Source organism: Phodopus roborovskii, unplaced genomic scaffold (assembly GCF_943737965.1).
Source record: "Phodopus roborovskii unplaced genomic scaffold, PHOROB, whole genome shotgun sequence".
NCBI classification, from domain to species: Eukaryota; Metazoa; Chordata; class Mammalia; order Rodentia; family Cricetidae; genus Phodopus; species Phodopus roborovskii.
Genome location: NW_026126418.1, coordinates 5,021,451 through 5,044,159, shown reverse-complemented (window position 1 = coordinate 5,044,159; position 22,709 = coordinate 5,021,451). Strand labels below are relative to the sequence as shown.

At 45.8% G+C, this 22,709-nt stretch overlaps 1 protein-coding gene across 1 annotated transcript in view; it reads left to right on the top strand.

The window, feature by feature from the left end:
* The first annotated feature begins 2,486 nt into the window (after positions 1-2,486).
* Abtb2 (ankyrin repeat and BTB domain containing 2) overlaps positions 2,487-22,709 on the top strand; it is a 154,824-nt gene continuing 134,601 nt past the window's right edge. Inside the window, exon 1 of the mRNA XM_051184056.1 lies at positions 2,487-3,801. Within this exon, the coding sequence (XP_051040013.1) occupies positions 2,919-3,801 (883 nt within the window). The 5' untranslated portion in view covers positions 2,487-2,918. The remainder of the gene's footprint in view (positions 3,802-22,709) is intronic.

Here is a 22,709-nt window from a genome sequence, read left to right as displayed (position 1 = left end):
AAGTTAACACAACTGCTAAGTTTGCCAGTGATGATCCCCAAAACTGCCACTCTCCAATGCTCAGGCTAGGACCTACCTTTCTCATAGGACAGTTGGATTTATAGATAGCCCAGATTATAATCCCCTCACTTTCAAGATAAATTTTAGGGTATCTTGTACTCTAATCTCAAGATTTTAAAAATTATATTTTAAATAACAAAATAGAAGAATTCACCCACAGCAACATTTCCAAGGATTGCTTAAAGCTATTTCCCTTTTATGACTGATGGCATAGACAATCCTAGATCGTGTGTGTGTGTGTGTGTGTGTGTGTGTGTGTGTGTGTGTGTGTGTGTGTTTATGTGCTTGTAAGGCCATAGGTGCTGGAGAATTAGGCTATCTACTGTGGGTGTTGGGATTTGAACTTGGGTCCTCTGCAAAGGTATGAACTCTTAAGTGCTGAGCTACTTCTCTGGCCCAAAGCTTATTAATTTTTAAATCAAAACCTAAGTAAGTTCTATAGCTTGTGATTGATTGATCTATCTTCTAAGTATCTTTTAATGCACAGGGTTTGTCTTCCTTCTCTTGATTTCCTTGCCAGGATTTGTCTTCCTTCTCTTGATTTCCTTGCTATCCATTAAAGAAATCCAGTTCTTTGTCTAGAATCCTTGGGGGGGGGCAGTTTAACATCCATGAGACCAGGATTCCAGGATTTCACTCTAGGCATGTTTATCTCTTTTTCCTCCTTTGAGCTTTCTCATTTTGTTGCATAGGCTGGCTTCAAACTCGTGGAGGTTCCCCCTGCCTCCCCCTGAGGTTACAGGCATGAACAACCACACCTATGACCAGTTTGGTAATATTTATCTTTACATTTTAAGTCATCAAGCTATTTAAATACCTTAGTACAAATCTCTCATGTTTTATTTAAGAAACATACCAAATCACCCTTTTAGTTAATGTACCCTTTCCAGTCAAGTAATTCCCTTTACGTTGTAAGAAAATGAACAAAGAAAAACATTTTTAAAAAGCTTTAATTCCTCTAAATATCCACTAGAGGGCGAAATTTCCTTTATTATATTCTCTTAATGAACATTAAATCCATCAAATGTTTTCGTTATTTTCTGACAAGTTGAACCTCTTAATTTGACTTCTGATCTCGCCTCTAGAAAATGTGGCTCTGTTGACTCGACGGTTGCTCGTGCTTTGTACAGTACTTCCATCCTTGACTCTGTTTCCAATTCTCATATACCCCGGGAAAGGAAAAAATTAAGTAAAACTGCCAAGTAAAAAGTCCTTTCGCAGGGAAAGGGGTCATTAATTTAAGGAAAGAGACAAACCGGGCTTTCCTAGTTCGTATCCAACTCACGGCCCAAGGTCAGAACTGTAAATTACAGCACAAAGAAGCCATTCAGGAGCTGGCAGAGCGGACTGGGTACGAACGTGTGCACAATCGGTGCTTTGATTTTTGCAGTTCTCCTGGAGGGGGCCGATGCACGTTTGTGCACGTGCGTGTGAATAGTTATGGGGCAGCAGACGAACGTGCGTGAGCTGGGCGTAGATCTGTGTAATCAGTAGCTCTCTATCTAGCCGCAAAATCAGACACACCTGTACCTACTAGACCGAGTCCTGAGGGGCAGATGACCCGCCTACCCGCACATCAGTCCAGCAAGTCCTTAAAAGGGAACACCTGCACCCAGCAAGCTGTTTGTTCAAGCGGTCCTCACTTCTTACCTTGCTCCTCCTCCAGCACTCTCTCCCACCTCAAGCAAAAAGGATTTGCCTGGCAGTACACAGATAGTAGGGAAGTCGTGCGTTCTTTAGATTAGGACTCCTCCTCCATGGTAATCCAAGGGAAACGGTGTGAACCTACATTGGGGTGTGACCACGGGCCTCCTGGTGCCGGGCCATTTTCAGATCCCAGCTTAAGAAATTCTGTTCCCACTGAAGCCTAATGCCAATATAAACAAAACCAGACAGATTTAGGAACCGAGGCTGAGGCGTTCCTCTTCCCTTTACGCATAAGTAAGCTTTTCATTTTGGAAAAGAGGAGGAGCTTGGTAGAAACTCGACAAGAAAGGTGGATCGGATCTCTTGTTTTCTTACTGAATGAGGCTCGGCTGCGTACAGCTTCACAAGGAGCTGCCTACCTATGTCCCAAACCTAGAAAGCGGTGAAAGAACAACGCACAGAGAGCCTTTTCCTTCTCGCTCTTCGTTCAGTTCTCAGCTCTGGGGCCTGCTGTTTGCCCCCCCCTCCCCCGCTTTCTGGGTCTCTGCGCCCCACCTCCTTGCCAGCTCGCTCGCTCGCTCGTTCCTCCCCCTCCTCAGTCGCAACCCGCCCGCTACACCCTGCGCTCGGTCTCGCAGCAGAGAGGCTTCACCCGAAGCGGAGTGAAATTTGCATAGCCTCCGCCCCTCCCGGAAACCATTGGTGCAGGCCTTCTCCAGTGCGGCTGATGATTGGTGAGACGCCCGGGTACATTTGCATGCGGACCGCCCTCCAGAACCCATCTGTGTGGGTAGCCCGCGTCGCGAAGAAGTTTGTGGGGCGCTTTCTCACCGGCTGGTCCGGGACGGACCTCGGGCGCCTCGCTCTTCGGTGACCGCCCAGTTCTCTCGGAATTCTTTCTCTGTCCTTACGGGCGCTCGGGACACTCGGTGTGGGAAGCGGGGCCAGTGCGGAGGAGGAGCGCGGGGGAACCCACTCGCTGACAGCGGCGCGGCTGGACGAGGACGGCGTTGGGCTCCGGCTCGCCCGGAGCTTCGCCTACCTTTCCGCGGCCCGTGCGCGGGCGATGCTGCGGCCCCGAGGCTCGGCGCGGCGAGTACGGAGGGCGCCTCCCAGAGCCTAGAGCTGGTTTCCGCCCCCCAACCCGGGGCAAGTGGGCATGGAACAGTGAGAGCCCCCTCGCTCGGCGAGGCCGCGCGCGGAGGCTCCCCATGGCCGGGACGTACAGCTCCACACTGAAGACACTGGAGGACTTGACCTTGGACTCCGGGTATGGGGCCGGCGACTCCTGCCGCTCGCTCAGCCTCTCGTCTTCCAAGTCCAACTCGCAGGCGCTCAACTCTTCGGCGCAGCAGCACCGCGGGGCAGCCTGGTGGTGCTACTCGGGCTCCATGAACAGCCGCCACAACAGCTGGGACACGGTGAACACAGTGCTGCCCGAGGATCCCGAAGTGGCCGACCTCTTCTCGCGCTGCCCGCGCCTCCCGGAGCTGGAGGAGTTCCCCTGGACCGAGGGAGACGTGGCCCGGGTGCTCCGCAAAAGCATCGGCGGCCGGAGGCTGCCCGCCTTCTCCGCCGAAGCGGTAAGGCGCTTGGCCGGGCTGCTCCGCCGGGCTCTCATCCGCGTGGCCCGAGAGGCGCAGCGCCTGAGCGTGCTGCACGCTAAATGCACCCGCTTCGAGGTGCAGAGCGCTGTGCGCCTGGTGCACAGCTGGGCGCTGGCCGAGAGCTGCGCGCTGGCGGCCGTCAAGGCGTTGTCCCTCTACAGCATGAGCGCTGGCGATGGGTTGCGCCGTGGCAAGTCGGCGCGCTGCGGCCTCACTTTCTCCGTGGGCCGCTTCTTCCGCTGGATGGTGGACACTCGCATCTCCGTGCGCATCCATGAGTACGCGGCCATCTCGCTCACCGCCTGCATGGAGAACCTGGTTGAAGAGATCAGGGCCAGGGTGCTGGCGAGCCAGAGCCCGGATGGTGGAGGAGCAGGAGGTGGAGAGGTGTCAGCCGAGGCCTTGGAAATGGTCATCAACAATGACGCCGAGCTCTGGGGAGTCCTGCAACCCTATGAGCATCTCATCTGTGGCAAGAATGCCAATGGTAAGTCCCGGGGGTGGGGACCTCGACCTACTGACCGGGTGGGCTACCCCCACGAGTGGATCTAGAACCAAGCTTCCAAGTGTACCAGGTCTCTGAGAGAAATGGACTTCTGGGAGATTTCTTAACTGGCTCTTGCCAAAAAGGTAGTTTTAGGTGTTCAACTTTTGGAGGATAAAGCCGTGATTGATATTCCGTTGGCTGTTGGTTGATTGTGAGACTGGGTGTCTGGACCAAACTACTCATGAACCACCCTCTAAGTGAAGTTTGCTGCCCTGCTACAGCTTCCCATGTTTAGTTAGCTTTTCTTACGAGTCTGTTTTTCACCCAACAGTAGGTCAGGTTTGCTGTGGTCCTTCCCTGGTGTTTTCTTCAGCCCAATAGCAGCAGCCCGAAGGTCTGTACTCCCAACACCAGAGCCTTTGATGAATGGAATGGGTAAAGGAGAATGGAGAGAGAGCCTAGGTTCTGATGCTACACCTTGGGCTTAAAGATGAACAGAGTCCGGCCTCTTAACAGGAGGTGGAGGGAGGACTGCCAGCTCTTAATACTGTGCCCAGGGAAACCAAGGACTCTTGAATCTCCTTCCCAGAAAGACAGCCACATGCTGGCTTCAGGGGCCAGATTTTCCAGCTGTCATTAACCAAGTAAGCATTTGATTAAAACCTCATGTTGAATTAAATGCACAACCTTTTAGGCTTTCCTGAAAGGAGAGACGATGGGCTCAGTAACTAACCACATTATGGGAATGGAGTGTGGGGGATGGGCAGCTGCATGGCGTGGAGTCTGGAAAATAAAGCATTGAGTGACTGACTGCCTCCCACTGAAGGCACGGCTTCAGTGCCAAAAAGATGAAAGCAATGCCCTTGCCCTTCTCTGTGGTAGTGTGGGGCATGGGATGATGGGATGCGTTTAGCAGCCAACTACTTATCTAACTCCAGTTTCAGGAGTTGCCACCATGTATTATTATTTAAGATGAACCAACCGTATGGGCTAATTGGAAGGATCACTTTGGGTGCAGCTTTTAGTGTCAAGTAAGCAGGTAATGGAAGAGCCCAGGGGGGTCCTGGGAAAGGATAAAAGTCGAATTCAGATGTGGCTTAACGTACCCATGATAGCTAAAATTTAAAGTAACAGGGCTTTAGTCACTGTTCATAGCATGTTCTATGTGATGACTACTTTTACAAATTAGCCAGTGTGTATTTGGTACTGTGATGCTGTGAACTCTATATTTGGGTGTTGTTGTTGTTGTTGTTCCCATTTTTACATACAACTCCTAAAACTGGAAATCTCTAAAATGAAAATGTATGTTTGTGTGGTAATGACTAAGAGCTTGCCACCTGTAGGTAGTTTCAAGATGGGGATTAGTCACCAGAAAAACTAAAGCAGGCTTTAAAGGGTTCGCACCTACAGATTCCTACCCCAGCCTCCCAGGAGAGAGAGAAGCAGAAGGTTAAGTTCATCATCAATGGCCAAGATTTTAATCAATCATGCATGTATAATAAAGTCTTCATTAAAAAAAAAAAAAAAAACAAGTGTCCTGGTGCTCCCAGATAGCTGGACACCAGAGCAGTAAGGGACTCGCTTTCTTCCATGTGTTGTCCTGTCTTCATCAACAGCCTTGTAATCTCCTTTATAAATAAGCCAGGGAACTGGCAAGTGCCTCCCTAAATTCTGTGAGACACTCTAGCAAATTACATCAGAAGAGGGAGTTGTGGAAAGCCTGCTTTATAGTCAGTGGTCAGAAGCTACCTTGTGGCTGGATTGACCTCCCAGAGAATGGGACCTGGTGTTATCTCCTGGTAGTGTCAGGGTTTAATTGAGTTGAATTAGAGGACACCCAGCTGTATGTGCTTTAGACTTGTTTGCTTGTCAATGGAGGGGTCCCCATGCTTTGGGAGATACAGAAAGAACACGTGTTCTGTATCGATTGTGATGTGAGAACGGAGAAAATGGTTTGTTTTTCCAAGAGATAAGTACCTTCAGTGTTCCCCATTACACAGAGGAGGAGCTAAAGGACTCAACATTTCAGTCCCTTACATAGATTACACAGATACTCAGTAACAAAACTGGAATTTGAACCCTGGCATGCAACACGGTTCTGTTTCATCAGCCTGACTTCAAGGGGACCAGTTGACCTGCTGGTACGAATTTGGAAGAGACTGTATTTACTCAGGGTGCTTATTTTGATATTCCTTGCTTTGGGTTTCATTTCTAGCACTACCATAGGACATTCTTGGAATCAGGAATTTTGCCTTTTAATTTTCCTGCTCTTAGATCAGAGTTGAGGTCAAATCCAAGAACTGATGATGTCACTACTGATAATCATGCTTCACACTTTTAAGTTTGCGGCTTCAGCACTGGGAACACCAGTTCCAAGAGAGGAAGTGGAGGCCAGGGGGATTTCCATCCAGTTGTTATAGCCCAGGGGAAGAGTTCTGTACTGAGGGAAACCTTCACAGTACAATGGGGCCTGGACTGAACCTGGAGAGTAAAATCTCTTGGGGTAAAGCACTTCAACCCTAACTATAAGCCAACCCATAAGCCATATTGGACTAACAGTGAGTACAAAACAAAACCCATGTGCGTCCACATGCCCAGCCTGCTGAATGTCTTTTCTGAGGGCAAATCAAGACTTAGAAGAGCAGCTGCCTCTTGGAGTACCTGCAAGTGTAAAGTGGCCAGAAATCACTAGGAAACAAGTGTTCCATCTAAGGGCTCATAGCCAAAAAGCATTGCTTATGAAACCCTTGGGGTTTTCTGTACTGGATGGGTCTTTTACCCTTCTCCTACCTTCAGCAGCCCTTCAGCCTTGGTGAGGAAGGCAGGATGCTTCTTTCCCTAGGAAGCTCAACACCAAGTGTCTGCCTCTGAGTTCTCTGGTCTCTAAGACACTCTTCTAGGAGTAGCGACTATTGTCTTCCCTTTGTAATATGGATGCCCACTTCTCATACTTAAAAAATAGAAGGTGGCCTCACTAAACAGCAACTTGGCTGATTTATTAAATCCCCTTAGACAGGGAAATGAATGTTTACTAGAGAAGCAATGAATTGCATATGTTGGAAAGCTGTCTTCAGAGGGAAGCCTAAACCACTTAGGAAAGAAATGAAGAGCTCCAAACCTTTTTTATATTAGAGTGGCCCCAAAGCCAGCAAGGTTACAGTTTATACAGCTGAAGACCAAGTGGGGGATGCCTGTGTATGGGAAGGGAGAGTGCTGGTTGGTATTCTTGCCCTGCTGGTCTTCCTTTTAAATAATATATGTATCATTGTTGTGCTTGCTAATTACACAGCATGGGCTCGTGCATTTGACTCAGCTGTATAGAGCTCTTAAACTTTAACGTCTTCCAACAAGGAATTTAAGAGCCCTAATCTATCTCTTCTTGTCCATTACTCAGAATGCCAGACAAATATGGTTTTGCTCAGCCTGAGATGGATGATAAAAGTTCTGTAGTGTTTATAAAACAGCATCCCAGCTCGGTAGAGCAGCAGGAGTTATACATTGTTGATCATTTGGTATTGATGTCTTGGATCCCAGGGTCGAGTCATTAAACCCTGAGATCTTCACGACTTCCTTATGGGAAGCAGAGAAACCTCTTTAATAGAGTGGTATTCATAAACAGGGAGCTGACAGAAAATAGAAACATCTCTCATCCACCCATGCCCTCAGTCCTCTCCTCTCTCAGGGAACTCTGGGCAGGTTTGATATAGTATAGTGCTTCTAGGTTCCTTCCTGGCCCTTTTTCTCACGAAGTTATCATGAATGATCATGGTCTTGGAAAGAATTCAGTTTCTTATTTCAATTAAATAATGGGATAGTGATAAGAACTTCTCATTCCAGAGCTATAATTTATGGAGTGTATACATGCCCTGTCATAGTGGCAATGTAAGAGTTTCAAACATACCTCTGTGATGGACCTGGGGCAAAGTTCTTAATAATTCTAGGCCCTTTGTTTTGTCATCTGTGGAATGGAGGATAATAATACCTAGCTCATAATGTTGGCATGAGGGTAGAAATCGTAAAGATCTTAGCATGTAGTAAAGACTCAATAAACGGTAGCAATGCAGTCAACAAATACTTACTCACCACTGACTGAGCCCCTCTGTTGAAACTGCAATAGATTAAGTGGTGCTGTGGTGACCCTGCTCTCAAAGTTTGCAGTCCAGTGGAGGGACAGGAAAAAGTAAACAAAGATTTACTTTTTCTTAATGGCACTGGTGTTTGGGTTTACATTTTTTATTTGTTTTTATTCATTGTGTTGCACATGCAGATGTTTGAGGACAACTTGTGGGAGTGAGTTCTCTTTTTTGGTGTGTGTGTATGTGTGTTGGTTCTTTTTTTTTTTTTTTTTACACAGGATCTTATTATGGAGCCCGGGCTGGCCTCTAACCCACAGTTTTTCTGCTTCCACTTCTCAAGTGCCGGGATCACAGATATATGCTGCCATTCCCCGGTGGCATTTGTTGTTTCTTGTTTAGGATCCGATAATGGGATAGGTGGGACAAATTGAGTGGTTGTGAAGGGAGGCTTTTCTGACATTTCATTAGTAGTAGCTAATAATATGAACACCACTATCTTAGGAGCTTTTGGCTACAAATAGTGACTAAGGAGTTTTCTGAATTATTCACTTATTTACCAGCTGAGGCAAGTGTCAACATCTCATTTGCAGCCAAGAAATAAAGAGGCTGTGTCTAAAGGGGGGGATGGAAATTCTGGCTGAAGCTTTCATTTGTCAAAGAGATTGTAGGATGGATTTCCACTGAGATAATTAGCCAAAGGAGCAAGGGTTAATTGAGCCGTGAGTTGCTGTTTAATCAGTTTTAACACCTGGGTAGACTGAGGGAGGAGGGCACCTCCCTTCTTTCTGACTGTTGTATTAAAGCCAAGGGAGCTTGCAGAACTGAAACAAAGCAAGCTTTGGGGGATGAAAACTAATTTGTTTCCCCCCCCCCCCCGCCCCTTTCGTACCTGAGAAATGCAGCCCCTGCCTTAGACAGTATGAAAAACAAGCTGGAATTGTTAGACCTCCTCTAGAAAGCTTCACCTGACTTCCCCACCCCAGCTGGAAGAACTAGGCCTCCTTAAAGTTTCTATAGCACCCAAGGTATGTTCTCCAATCATTTCCTGTTCCTGTCTCTCCATCAAATTGTGACCTCACAGATGTCACCATCTCCCCTGAGCCTGCACAATGTCTAACTTTTAGGTATTCTGTGAGTGTGGGGCAGCCAGTAGATCTTACCACACAACTTTTTTCATTCCAAAATTTACATTTGAATCCTTTTTACTTTTGGGAAGAACCCTCCCAAGTTCCACAGAGAGGACATCATTCAGTTAGTGGTTATCCTGATTCCTAGCATGCTCCCCAAAGCAATCTGCCATGAGGCGAGTAAGATGTGAGTTGGAGGGCAGGATGGTTCAGGTTAGAGAGATGTCTTCAATGAAAGGTTATCTAGCGTAGAGTTATATAGCAGAAGGCCAGTTGGCAAGCAGAGAAATCAGTGGGAGGACTGAGTTGAAAGTTTTTCTGATCTATATTCATCAAATTGCTGTGAACAGAATACTTTCCACAGAGGGGTCCTCAGAGCCCATGATTCACTGCTCAGTAGTGGGGGGCTAGGTCATGACTAAGTCTTATTCCTATAAAGAATCACAGAATCAGAGGTAGCAAGAGCAGGTCAGCATTTGACCCTCTTCAAATAATCAGGTTGGGCTGGGCAGTGGTGTCACATGCCTTTAATCCCAGCACTTGGGAGGCAGAAGCAGGTGATTCTCTGTGAATTCAAGACCAGCCTAGTCTATAGAGCAAACAGCCAGAACTGTTACACAGAGAAACCCTGCCTCAAAGGGAAAACAAAAAACAACAGGTTGAGTGAAATGCAAAACAACACTGTTAGGTCTTATAGCTCTTGTTTGTAGATAGCCTACTGTGTCTAGGCTCTTTAAACTCCTGAGACCAGCCAAAGCTTTCCAGGCCCAGAGAGTGTACACTGGGGATACCATTGATTTGAAGGCACCATTATTCCTACTCTTGAAGGGACCCTAGGAAGTGCCTTGTCAAGTTGCAGCTGCTAGGTGATCAATAAATTCATCTGAATGGAAAAGCTGAACTGTTGCCAGCTCCTTGGCTAAGGGGTGAGGCAGCTCAGAGCAGATGGACATGCAGGAGAGGGAAAGTTGTAAAAATTACTCCAAATTTAGGCCACCGCTCTTCTGGGGGTGCTTTAGCTCACTTGTCTGGAGTTAGCAGAATCAACCCATGCCCTGTCTTTTCTGTCTGTACATATATTTGAATGCATATGTGGGTGGGTGTGCATATGTGTGCATATGGAGGTCAGATGTTAACTTCAGGTGTCATTCTTCAGGTGCTGTCCACTTTGTCTTTTTTAGGACTGTCTCTGTGTCCTGGCTGGAGCCCCAATGATATAGCTCCTTCTGCCTGAGTGAGCCATCATCCAGGCCCAGAAGAATGTTTCTGGAGGGTACATTGATTTCTTTAGAGTGTACAACTGTATCCAGCTACCAACTTCATCTTAGTACTAGGAGCACAGGACAAAATCCAATCAGCATAGCACTGTGCTAAGGTACCCTCACTTTAAGAGCCCAACTCAGGCCTCTCAAACTGCTTTGCCTAATAGAGGACCCATGTCCTTAAACAAAGCACTCCAAGTATCTTTCCTCTGCTAACCAATGAGGAGCCCGTTATTTCTGCTCATGGTGGCTGTGCCTGATGAATATTCCATGTCCCAGAGCTGTTGGGAATGCTGAGGGCTTGGTGAGAGCTCAGCCTGGGGCAAAGCTGCTGAGTGTGACCCCTCTCATCCTCACTTGTGAGTCTTAGTTCCCTTCTCTGTAACAGAGTTGGCATAATTGGCATTTGGGAATGCCATGTTTTGTTGTGAGCTGTCCTGTGTGCTGTACACATAATACCCTCCTCTCACCATCCTTTGTGACAACCCAAAATGTCTCCCAACGTTTCCATATGCTCCACAGCAAGAAATTCATCCTTGATTGTAAAATATTGCCCTATAAGGTAGACCTGTAATGGCCAACTCATAGGATGATTGTGAAATTTTAATAAGCATCTCTATAAAGGACTGATTTCCCTCCCTCCTTCCTTTCCTTCCTCACTCCCAAAACTTCTATTGAATGCACCAATTTTCTTCCCTTTTGCTAAAGACTCAAGCTATATTTCTTCCCTTTTGCTAAAGATTCAAGCTATATAGGGATGGAGCATGACACAGATCCCAGGTGGCAAGTGCTGTTAGTCACACAGCTCTCCTTGATGACTAATACTTTGTTTCTGGAGCTAGAAAGTAGTTATGGAGCCTGAGAAAGCATCTTCAGTCAGGGAAATCTGCTCAGTTATGGATGGACTGTCCCTGGGACAATGCAGTCTGGCAGTGAGGTTAGTTCTCTCCCTCTGAGTTCATGCCCACATCTATCAGGGTAACAACAGCAATACATATTCAAAGCTCCAGAGTCCATGGAACAGATTGCTTGTGGATATTGAATATGGCTTGTTGAATCCAATTCCTGAGCTATGAGGATGGCAGGTGATTCCAGTTTTGCTCGTCTGTGATATGGACACCTTGGTTGATTATTTTTGTTTTGAGGCAGGGTCTTAGTAAACTGGGCTGGCCTAGATCCTATTGCATAGCTGAAGATACCCTCAATGTCCAGATCCTCCTTCTCTTACCTTCCTGAGTACTGGACCTAGAAGCCTGTAGCACCATGCCTAGATTTGCCTATTTTTAAGAACACCTAAATGGGTTTTCCACTTTGGCTGTTTGGAGCTGCATTTTGAGTTGGGAGGAGATGGTGGAGAAACATAACCCAAGTTAGACTGAGAAATGCCCTGGCAGCCTCATTGATCTAGTTTGCTGAGCATTGTGCAAGGCAAACTAGAAGGATGGGAGGACAAGAAGCATTGCTTCTGGGCTGGAGAGATGGATTGGTGGTTAAGAGCACCAAATGCTCTTCCATTCCCAGCATCCACATGGCAGTTCACACCTGTCTGGCAGTTCACACCTGTCTGTAATTCCAATATCTGATACCCTCACATAGACAAAAATACAGGCAAAATATGGATGCACATAAAATAAATATAAATAAATTAAAAAAAAGAAGTCTGTCAAAAACAAACCAACAACAACAAAAAAAAAAGCATTGCTTCAAGGAGTTTTTGATATAAGAGGGACAGCATAGCATGCATATGGACAGCTGCAGAGAAGTTTGTCATTTTACTTAAAACAGCGATGGTAAACAGTGCTGATAGCTCTCATTAACTGCATGATGTCACCCATCTTTGGACTTTTCATGAGCTAATTCCATCCAGCCATTCAGCCTCTCTGCAAAGGAGGTACAGTTTCCAGTCCATAGATGAAGGTCTTGAAACTTCACAAAGGTGGTAGGGTAGGCACCCCCGGTAGGTGGAAGGGCGTGGGGCTTCTTGTAGGAGATGTAGCCTATGAGCCAATGCAGACTGGACAGCAGAGCTTCAGCCAAGAAAGAGAAAGAAGGAACAGGGTGGGAAAGACCTAGAAGCTGATGCATTCATTTTGAAAGACAGCAAGTAACCCTGCTTGGCTGGGAGGCTCAGCAACACAACATGGAAGAGTAGAGGAGATAACACAGGAAAAAGGGGAAAATTCCCACATCTTTTATCCAGATGTGAAGAGGGCTGCCAGAGTGCTGGACGAGAGTTTTCCAAAACTTTATTTTTATAATTCAGAAATGGAGTGTGTCTGCTGTGCTGCTCATCTTAACCACAGCCCAGACCTCCCGTTACCCCTCCTGTTGATTGAAAGATTGACCTCAAAAATGCACCCATCTGCTGTTGTAGCAGTGAAAGTAATACAAGACTTTAAATGAGCAAACTGGAGCTGAGGAGACACAAAAACCTCTCGATCAGCCTCACTTCTCTTGTTGAACTTGGCTTCTGACTTGATTAGTTCTTCAAGCCAAGGTGATTTCTCTACATAATGAAGGTTGGGAGTTGTAAACTTGTTAAAGGAGGCTATTGAGTTTACTCTTGCCGAATTCACCACTGTGGGAGTAGGGAAGCATAAAACAAGAAAAGCTAAAAGGGTCCGAGACCGCTTTATTGGCTTTAAGTCTAACTTGATGTGCTCAATTTCCAGTGCAGAGTTTACTAACTAGCAGCTCATTTTTGATGTGTAGTCCTTTTCTAGTTCTTGTTGAAGAAGTTTCTGGAATATTGATAAAGATTTTGTGTTAAAAGCTTGAGATTATAAAAGCACTTTATAACTCATCTTCATCTGAGTTGGACTCCCTAGAGTTCAATTGAGCCCTGACAGCAAAATGTGGAGATCATCTGGCTTGGCTAACACCTTAGGTGTGCGTCCTTTTCCTGACCCCAGTGTGATGAAAGAATTTTTCTTCTCACTTGAAAAAGACAAATTTTGTGACAATATTGCAAAAATACATATAGACTTACTTGTAGTTAATGATTTGAAGGTCTTCCTTTCTAAACGTGAGCCAAGAAGAGTTTCATGAGGACAAAATTAGCAAAACTGAACCTGGAAGTCCTAGCAATAGGAACCTGAATCTGGGGAGAGATGAAACTGAACCTCTAAGAGTGTGAGACAGGAAAACTATCCCAACAGAAGCTTTTGTTGAAAGCTTGTTTTTCAAGTGCCCAGGGCCTTGTGCATGCTGGGCAAGTGCTCTTTGATTGAGCTACCCCCAGCCCATTTTGTGGAAAACTTTTTGGGTTATGCCTTTTAAAGTATGAGATCAGTATTTTATGTGTTGGAAGCTATAATACAAGTTTGTGTTCATGTACTAAGCAGACATGTATGCAGCAGTGTCTAGAACAGTCCAGCACAGAGAACTATGGACTTGGATCAAGAAGTTCTGGACAGGAGCTTGCCCTCTCTGTGACTGGAGTGATTCATCCCAGTTTTCAGGACCTCTGTGGTATGAGAAGATTAGACTAGATTCTCTTGGGGGCCCTCCTGTCTCTGGAAATCTTCTGGACCCCACAAGAACTCTGTGAAATCATTCCCCTAGGGTCAGTCCTTGTAATTAGTATCCTGAGGAAAGAAAAGCCCTGGCTAGCTGAAGCAGGCTCTGCTTTGAGGCCCAGCTGGCTAGTGAGACTGACTGAACACCATCTTTTTAACATTAGCATTAGCTGTGATTGTTGTGCTTAGGTTTTGCTTTGCCTTTTCTCAGAAGGATGAGTTCTGTGTACTTCTGGTTGACATAAACCGCTTGACAGCTGTGTCCAGGCCCTGGCAGGCCAGCACTGTGGTGAGGTCCAGCCCCGAGGTGACTTCATACAGCTGGTGTTTGAAGCCTGCCTACCCAGACTAGAGTATTTATAGCAGGAGAGAAGCTAGAGAAAAAAAATAAATACTCTACACCCTTCTCTATCCTACACAGGACGACAGACAGGCACTGTGAGGAATGTAAAAGGCAATGCTGTATAATCCAGCAAGATATTTTTAAATGCTGTTTGTTGGAGTTGGCAGGCCTGGTTTTTCAAAGAGGAGGGAAAATGAGAGTCACTGAGGATGACTGGAGGCCAAGAGTTCTTTCTAAAAGCCAAGATGCAGTGCTTGGTGCCCTGAGGTGGGCAGGCTTTAACATTTCTGCTCAGTCCCAAAGTTTGACTTGGGAAGGGTAGGATGAGAGATGAGATTAAATGAAGTAACTTGTGTCCTTCTCTCCCCCCATCCACTCCTCAGATGCTAGGATGAAAGTCAGCAGATTGTTCTAGGTAAAGCTGGACAGGGCTGACTCCAAGAATTCAGGACCTGGTGGTTTTTTCTTCATCTAGGAGTTGGGAGATCAAGTTATACATGGAGACAAAATTGGAAAGCAAATTGCTCACAGCTGTTCTTTTGGATGTAATCCTCCCAGGGCAGACAGGACAAGCCAGAACTGTGCTGGGATTCAGTGCTGTAGCATAGGATAAGGCCCCTGGGGTAGAGCTGTCTCTAACCTCATCAGAATTCCCCTGTCGGCTGGACCTCTGTAAAGCCTCGTAGATAATATCTTTTACTTAATTCGTCTCTGAGGAGAAAGTGGTTACAGTGGGAGGAGCTGGGTTAGGAGCTGGGAGGAAAGTTCAGTTGGGGGTGCATCATTTGTTTAGCAAATATTTATCGAGGACTTTTTGTGTGCTGGGCAGTGTTCCAGGGAGCATGGACGGACCAAATGAATAAAGTCCTGAACGGGAGGTGCTAGCCCTGCTGAAAGTGAGGGCAGTAGGCACGGGGGAGGAGCCACGGTGAAGCCCTCAAGGCTGGAGAGGGCCCAGTAGAGGGAATAGCAAGTGTTCCTAGTTTTTTTCAGAGAGCACAGAGGAGGCTAGTGTGGTTGGTTGGGTTCGTCATGGAGCAAGAGGTGTGAAAGAGGAAATTACACACAGTACTATTGCATAATGATGCCTTGGCTTTAAAGCTGAGTATGTTATAATGAACTTAAGATTGGCACCATTTGATTTGCATTTTTAATAAGGTTATCCCCTCTGCTCTGTTGGGAATGGACTTTAGTATCAAGTGTAGAAACACAGTGACAAGGTAAGAGGGTTTTGCAATAATTGAAATGAGAGGGTGGAATTTGGAACAAGGAGTCAAAGATGTGTTTTAAAGTCAGAGCCAATGGTATGTACCTACAGTCTGATATGTGAGTTATGAGAGAAAATCTGAATGTGATAGTAAGGTTTATGGGCCAAGCATTTACTAAAGTATTGAAGAGGCAGGATGAACCAAGAGACTCAAGTGTAGATTTGGTTGTTTGCCTCAAACTTAACCAGCAGAGATAGCAAGTAGGAGTCAGGGTAGGGGGCAAGGCTACTTCAAACCTTCTTAATTGTGTAATAGATTGAATCACTGTGCCCCTTGTCCTTCCAGAAGCATAGCCCAACAAGACTGGCCAGAGACTTGGACAAGAGAGTGTTCATTTCCAGTATTAACATCATTAGTTGATGGCCTAGAGAAGTGTTTTTGTAGATGGCCAGCAGCCTTCATAAAGGTTATCAGCTCTGCTGTTTCCAGACATTAGCAAGTAGTCTGCTTTGTTAGGTTCATTTGTTCTGTGGACCACTTGTAACTTTACATACATACCCTTTACTTCTAGGAAAACTAGACCCCCTGTTCAGGCATCTTTGGGTTCTTGCAAGTCAGACATGAGTGAGTCAAGAATTGATACAGAAAGAGTATTCTTAGGACACTGGGTCTGTCCAAGGGCCTGTTCCTCAGAAGGGGTAGAGGGCATGGGGTAGCTATGGATGAAATCTTATGGTTACCACTGCCTGACTACCTGGTGTCTCCTTTTCCTCTGCTATTAAATGGGGATGTCATAATTCTAATTAAGTTGCTGTTTCACCAATTCTCAACCAGAGAGTCATGTTATCATCACTTGGAGAGCTTAAAAATATATTTGTATGTGTGACTAATGTGAGGGCCTTCCTTCAGAAACTCTGAAGGAAATGGTGTGGAAAAGGGCCCAGGTGGTGTGGGTAGAGTTCTTGGGAACATCTGATACATGGCAGGCACTCAGACATTAGCTATTATTAATGGGCAAAGCATCATTGTTCCAGAGTGCTTGTTTCTGCCCCGCCCAGGCTGATGGCTTTCCTTCACTTCTTAGCTATGCTGCTTGGCTGGCTCCTCATCTTCAGAGCTCTCAGAGAGCTCCAAGAGAAACCTGGAGTACTGGGCTTACCTGGGAAACACAAAGTTAGATCTGGAATGGCAGTGGTCATGTGGTCATGATGTTTAATCCACTGAAAAAGCTCTGTTAATTACATCTCTAGGAGGAAGAAACTGTAAAGAGGGTTAAATGACAAGCTCAGGTCTCACAGGTCATATACTCAGACCCAGGCAGCCTTCCTCCAGACACTCCTGTCCCAGTGGCCACACATGTGTCATCCACCAGAGGAGCCAGCAGATTGTAGTCTCAACTCAGATCTCCAGTGCTGAGCCTTACAGTGTACCAGGGCTGTGAGCTTCACATGTGTTGTGTCACGTGGCTCTTGCCACCATATGTATTCTTCTTCCTCTCTCTCTCTCTCTCTCGCTCTCTCTCGCTCTCTCATATATAGTCTCACTGAAGAGACACGAGCTCTGAGAAATCTGCTGGATATCATTGATAAAAACAGGATGGCCTTGAGTCCTCATTCACCCTGCTGCCTGCCTTCTCCTGTCCTCAGAAGTGTCTGGGTGGAGGGAAGCATGAGGTGATTTTATTACCAAAGAAATCATGGGGTTGGTAGAAGGCGAGGGAGAAACTGCAGCAGGACTAAGCACCCTTCTGCTTAGAACAGGGAGCCATTTAGGTGCCTTAAAATAACCTCCCTTGGCAGGGCGCTAGCCTGCTGCGGAGACTGCACTGGAGGTGTCCGTCTTCTGCCTATTTAAAGCCAGCTCCTTCTTGAGGGTGATGTGAATGAAATAACCTCAGAGAAACTGAGGGGATCGGTCGCCTAAAATAGTTTGAGAGGAAGAATGTTTGGAAGCTTCTGGCTCCTTGAGTCCATTTCCTCTGGATTTATGTCACCTCAGAGAGTGCCTGGCCTCCTCTTGTTTACTCTTCTAGCTCTTCCCTTTCTACTGAACTTGAGTCTTATATCATCCTAAGCCAGAGGCATTTGTCCTCACAGAAAGTGGCAGCCTTTCCTAAGTAACTAAGTTGAGACCTTTTGTGCCTTTAATTTTTTCTCTTTTGGGGCTGGAGTGGTGAGAGGCCATTTGTTTAGGAATTGGCCAATTTTCTCCTCCAGCTGCAGTTTCTAAGATCAGAGCTCTGCAGTGAGTTTTGTTTTTCTTTATTCTCTCACACAAGGGCTGCCCCAGGGAAGCCAGGGTTTCTCACAACCTTCCTCTTGTGGTGCCTAGAAATGTGTATGAAAAACTTTTGTATCATTCTTCAATAATGTGGTCTTAGACACATGTGGTTCATTAAGTGTATACATAGTAAAATTTGATACACTTAAACATCTCCTTTCTAGAGCTCCATCAGCACACATGCCCAGTGGCTGCCATACTGAAACAAGGCTGATATGGAACACATTCATCATCACAGACAGTTCTATGAGACAACATGCCCTTAGACTATAGGTCACCAGCTGGTCACTTGGGCCAGCTTTCTAGGTCTTCATGGGTCTAAACATTTTTAAATACTCCCTAGCTTCTCAGAAGCCCTCTGTTTGCAAAAGTAGGAAGATTCATGGAAGGAGAGATTAAGGTCATTGATTTGTGTGGCTCTAACCTTTGGACCCCTCACACGAGGTCATGTTTTATGGTTTCCAAGATGAGTGGCCTAGGGCAAGTCTCTTAGCTTCTCTGAAAAAGTTCCTTTGAGGTGAAATGATTTTAGAAATACCTTGTGGGGATTCCACCAGGGTTAAACAAAATAGCAACACAGGCATAAAACAAGGCTTGCCACACAGTGTTGACAAATTTTGTTATATATTCCCTGAATTGAGACCACAGTATCCTGTGGCAGTCATTTGCTAGTGACCCACAAACACTCTAAGGGATGGAATTGCTACTGTTGCTGCTTCTGTAACTATAGGACTTGTGTCCCCAGGCTTAAGGTTTGCCTCTTCCAGGCTCTGGGCTCTCTTCCCTGGCTTATTGAATGACCCCTGGTCACATCGGATGATATTTGTTCTCTAGAACCAGAATTCCTCTGATGTTCCTTCCATGTTCTAGGTATGCTCTTTTTGAGGGCCTTTTGTCCAGAGTCAGCCTGTCAGCAATACTTGAAATGTTGTCACCAAGACCATGAGGTGATCACCAGAAACTTTTGAAACTGTTCCAGAGTTTCAGGTTTTGAGTGTCTTGTGTGTCCTGTGGGTCTTCTGCACTCTCTGCTATACACTGAGACAAACAGAGCCCTCATTGTGAGCTTGGCAGAGGAGAACTTTGGAAGGAGCCTCTCTTGATTTGTAGAGAGAGCAGAGGAGGTTATCTGTTCATACTTGGGGCCTGGGTTCAACCCATGACCATCCTTTCATTTGCTTAGATTACACAGCTAATGAGTTAACCTTTCTGCACATCAGTTCTCCTACGAGAAAAATGGGAATAGTGCTAGAGAACCTACCTGGAAGTGAGTTTGTGAGGATTAAGTGCGATGGTACAAAATAAAGTCTCTAGATCCAGTCTCACAAGCTTTCGATGGGACTGACATTGGGTACTCACAGAAGGGAGTTGCCCTTTTCATCTCCATCCTTTGTGCTTCCCAAGGATGACATTGGCGACCATTTACTCTACCATAAGCTGTTTGAATTTTCTGTTTGATGATCTGTTGTTTGTGTAAGTCAGAGAAAGTGATCAGGAGGAGAGCTAGCACTTAAAGCCAGTGTGTAAATTACATGTGTGTGTGTGTGTGTTGTGAACTCCATGTGGTCTCTTCTTTTCTCTCTTCTCTCCATGGATGGTAGAGATGAAAAGTACACCACAGTTGTCATTTCAGAAACTCACAGGTGACCACTAGCCCCATTTCCTCCTGCTGTTTGAGGCTGTGTAAGTAGCACTGCCCAGTCATACAGTGTAATCAGAGCTGAGTTCTTTCTATAGGATTCATTTGCGGTGTGAAGTACCCATGTGTTTATGCAGTTGCCACTCATTTACCCACAGTTAGGTGTGCCAAATCTGACACTTGAGATGAACTCCAAATAGCTTGGAACTATGTGCGGCATATACAGGAATCTTCATCACAGTTGTTATAAGGCATATAGCTACAAGTGGAGGAATCCAACTGCCATTCCCCCTCCCCTCCTCTCTCCGTCTATGTGTGGATCTAGAGGGAGGAACCATTCACAATGAGAAAGAACCTCTAAGAAAAGGAAGGACACAAGGCCAGGGTATTGCACCACTGTGTTGTCATCATTTGTGACACTTGGGCCCCATGGTAGGCTCTCCCAGGCTGTTGTCTTGTGTGGCTTCCCCGGTGCTGACAAATCACTCCTGCTTCAAGGGTAGCTCTGACTCTTCTTGCCAAACAGTTGTTTTGGCTGTTACTGGTATGAAGGACTCCTCCACTGTCAGCACAGCCCTTTCCAAAGGACCCAGGGAGGAGAAGGGGTGTGTGTGTGCAGGGGTGCGTATGTGTAAAAGAGTGTGTGTGAGTGAATGTGTGTGTGAAAGAAAGAGAAGTGTGTGTATATGAGAGAGAATGAGTGTGTGTTGATTTGAGCCCACACATATCTTCCTCCTTCCAAAACTACAAGAGCCCTTCCACTTCCAGGACTGGAACATCTTGAGACACTTAAAAAATGGTACTTGCCTGGCTATATTAATTTTAAAAACCTCTAAAATTGGATCTAGAATGTCTAGGTGATACTTATTTTTCTTTTCTTTTTTCCTCCAAAATTAATTTCTCCTAATGTCTGGGAGTGACTACATTTCTGTTCACATTTTCAGTGTGTAGCATTTCTACAAAACACTGGGTTTCATGATGGCATTTTCACATGTTTACTGTGTAATGTAGCCATAGTCATGCTCACCCCCTTGCCATCTATTGTCCTCCTCCCTGTCCCATTGGTCCCTCCAACAAGTCCCCTTCTAATTTCATGCATTTTTAAAAGTCTAGATGCAGGCAGATGGGAGGCTTCCCGGCTTCACTGGGGTTCTGTGCCAGGAACCTCTGAGTGTGTATCAGTCTGGGATAATCCAGGCCAAAAGTGGCTGATCAGAGGTGGTGTCTGAGGCTGGCCTGTGACTTCTCTGAGTAATGGATGGAGGCTATGGTCAGAGCTACTCAGGAGGAGCCTGGGGTGGGAGCTGTACCTTGGAAAAGAGAATAGTAGCCAGCAGTCTTGTCCAGTTCTCTCAGCTACACATTTCTGCCCAGGGCCTTTGCCTCATGGAATCCTCATTATAGACTATGAGCTGAAGATCCTGTTATTGATCCCATTTCATAGACAAAAATACTGAGGACTAGGGATAGCTAAGATGACTGGTCCAAGTTCACTCTTAAGCAGGTAAAAGAACCATCATTTGAGTTCATTGCCACCAGACTTCAAGCTCTACTTTCCATGCTGAATGTTTGAACCAAAATCAGTAGGCCAGGGTGTTGAGATGGCTGAGCCTGTAAAGACACCTGCTGCCAAGCCTGATGATCTGAGTTCAGTCCCTCAGACCCACATGGTAAAAGGAAAGAACTAACTCTTGTAAGTTATTCCCTGACCTGCACACACGTGTGTTCATATATACACACACATGCCTTGACACATGTGTTCATACACACACATGCTAAGTAAATAAAATGCAACAAAAACCCATGTTTTTAATGAGCAGACTGTTAAGAATAGATCAAATAATTCCTATCCTATAAGAGGAGTGTCCGAGTTTCCCACAAAGGATGTTTTGTATTCTCTCCTCAAGGCATAGCCACTTCCCTTCTCGTCTCCTATTTTGGAGACGAGACCCATCTAAGAGAGCTTTGCTCTTTTTCAGCAAGCTGTCTATGTTCTGATCTGCTGCCCTTCCTCCTACTTAGGCTCCTTTCTTAATGTAATTCTGGGCAGGTCTCTGTTTTATTTCTATTTTCTTCTGATCCTCAGGATTGAGTCAGGACTTTATGCATGATTTGTGAGCATTTTACTATGAAGCTGTGCTGCTATATTACCCTAGCCTTGCTTTTTTTTTTTTTAATATGTAAAGTTAGAACAAAAGTTGTGCCTGCTACATGTGTTGTGAAAATAAAATTTGGAGCTGGGGATGCAGTTCCATAGTAGAACCCTCACCTAGCCCGTGCCAGGTACATGCTTTAATCCCTGTGCCACAGAAAGCTGAAGTACAAACACAGTGCTTTGATGAGATGCATGGGCTTACTTGGCAGTGAATGGCTAGATGCAAAACCATGAATGGAATGAACCTTAGCAAAACTATAGTGAGAAATGTAAGCTCAGTGTTTATAAAGTTAAAACAAAAAAGGTACTGAAGGAGTGTACTACAGGTCACATCAATACAGCATAAAAGGGAAGATGAAGGCCAAATACAGATAACAGCTGTCTGTATGGGGGGGGGGGCAAGAGGGGCAAGAAGGGAGGCTCATGTGGGTTAGATGTCTGTGCTTGCCACAACTCTAGCTTTGTTTTTGGAGGTGATTTCACATTATTACAGCTAATTAAAAGTGGTCACGAATGGAGGACTATAATAAATCAAATTAATGCACCTGAGGTTAAAAAATTAGTGAGTTCCCAATTAGTTGTGGCTACTTATTATTAGCATGCTGTGGACCACCTGGGCCATGCCACGAGCTAACACCGGTACTCAATGTGATTGCCTGTGATTTTGTGTAAAATGCCTGAGAACCAAGGTTTTCCTCCTCCGGCCACAGTGGCTTCCTTGCAGAGAACCGAGAACAGTTAGGATATTCAGGTTGCCTTGCTCCTCAGGTTTGGGCCAGCACGTGGGCATAAGTGCCTGTGTGAGTCTAAATCACTGAACAAAGACAGAGTTGTTTTGTCCTTGCTTGTGCCAGATGGAAGGCTTTCATTAGTCACTTTGGGAGCATTCATATTAACTGGGAGATTTTCTTTCCAAGGGTTGGAGCGGATGGTGTTTGCCTTGGGACGGTCTTAGTCCTCTCTGCTTTCATTGCCACTGCCAAGTATCACAACCTTTGCCTATAGCTTTGCTCTACCCATGGTTCCTTTTCCTTACCATGGGGAAGCATAGAGGATACTTGAGATGAGCCAATCACATGTCCCCGTGTCAGCAGGTTCTGGGTACAAGTAATTCTCAGGTCTAGCTCCTCTTCTCTGGCTGCAAGGAAAGGACAGAGACAAGAACACCAGCTTTGGAGTTAGGGAAACTTCAGTTTCAAGCTCTCAGCTGTGCAATCTGAGACAGCAGTAATTCTTTTTCCTCTGTGTTAAACTGAGACTCATAAGGGGCCAGTGTAGGTAGCTGTACATGTATGCAACC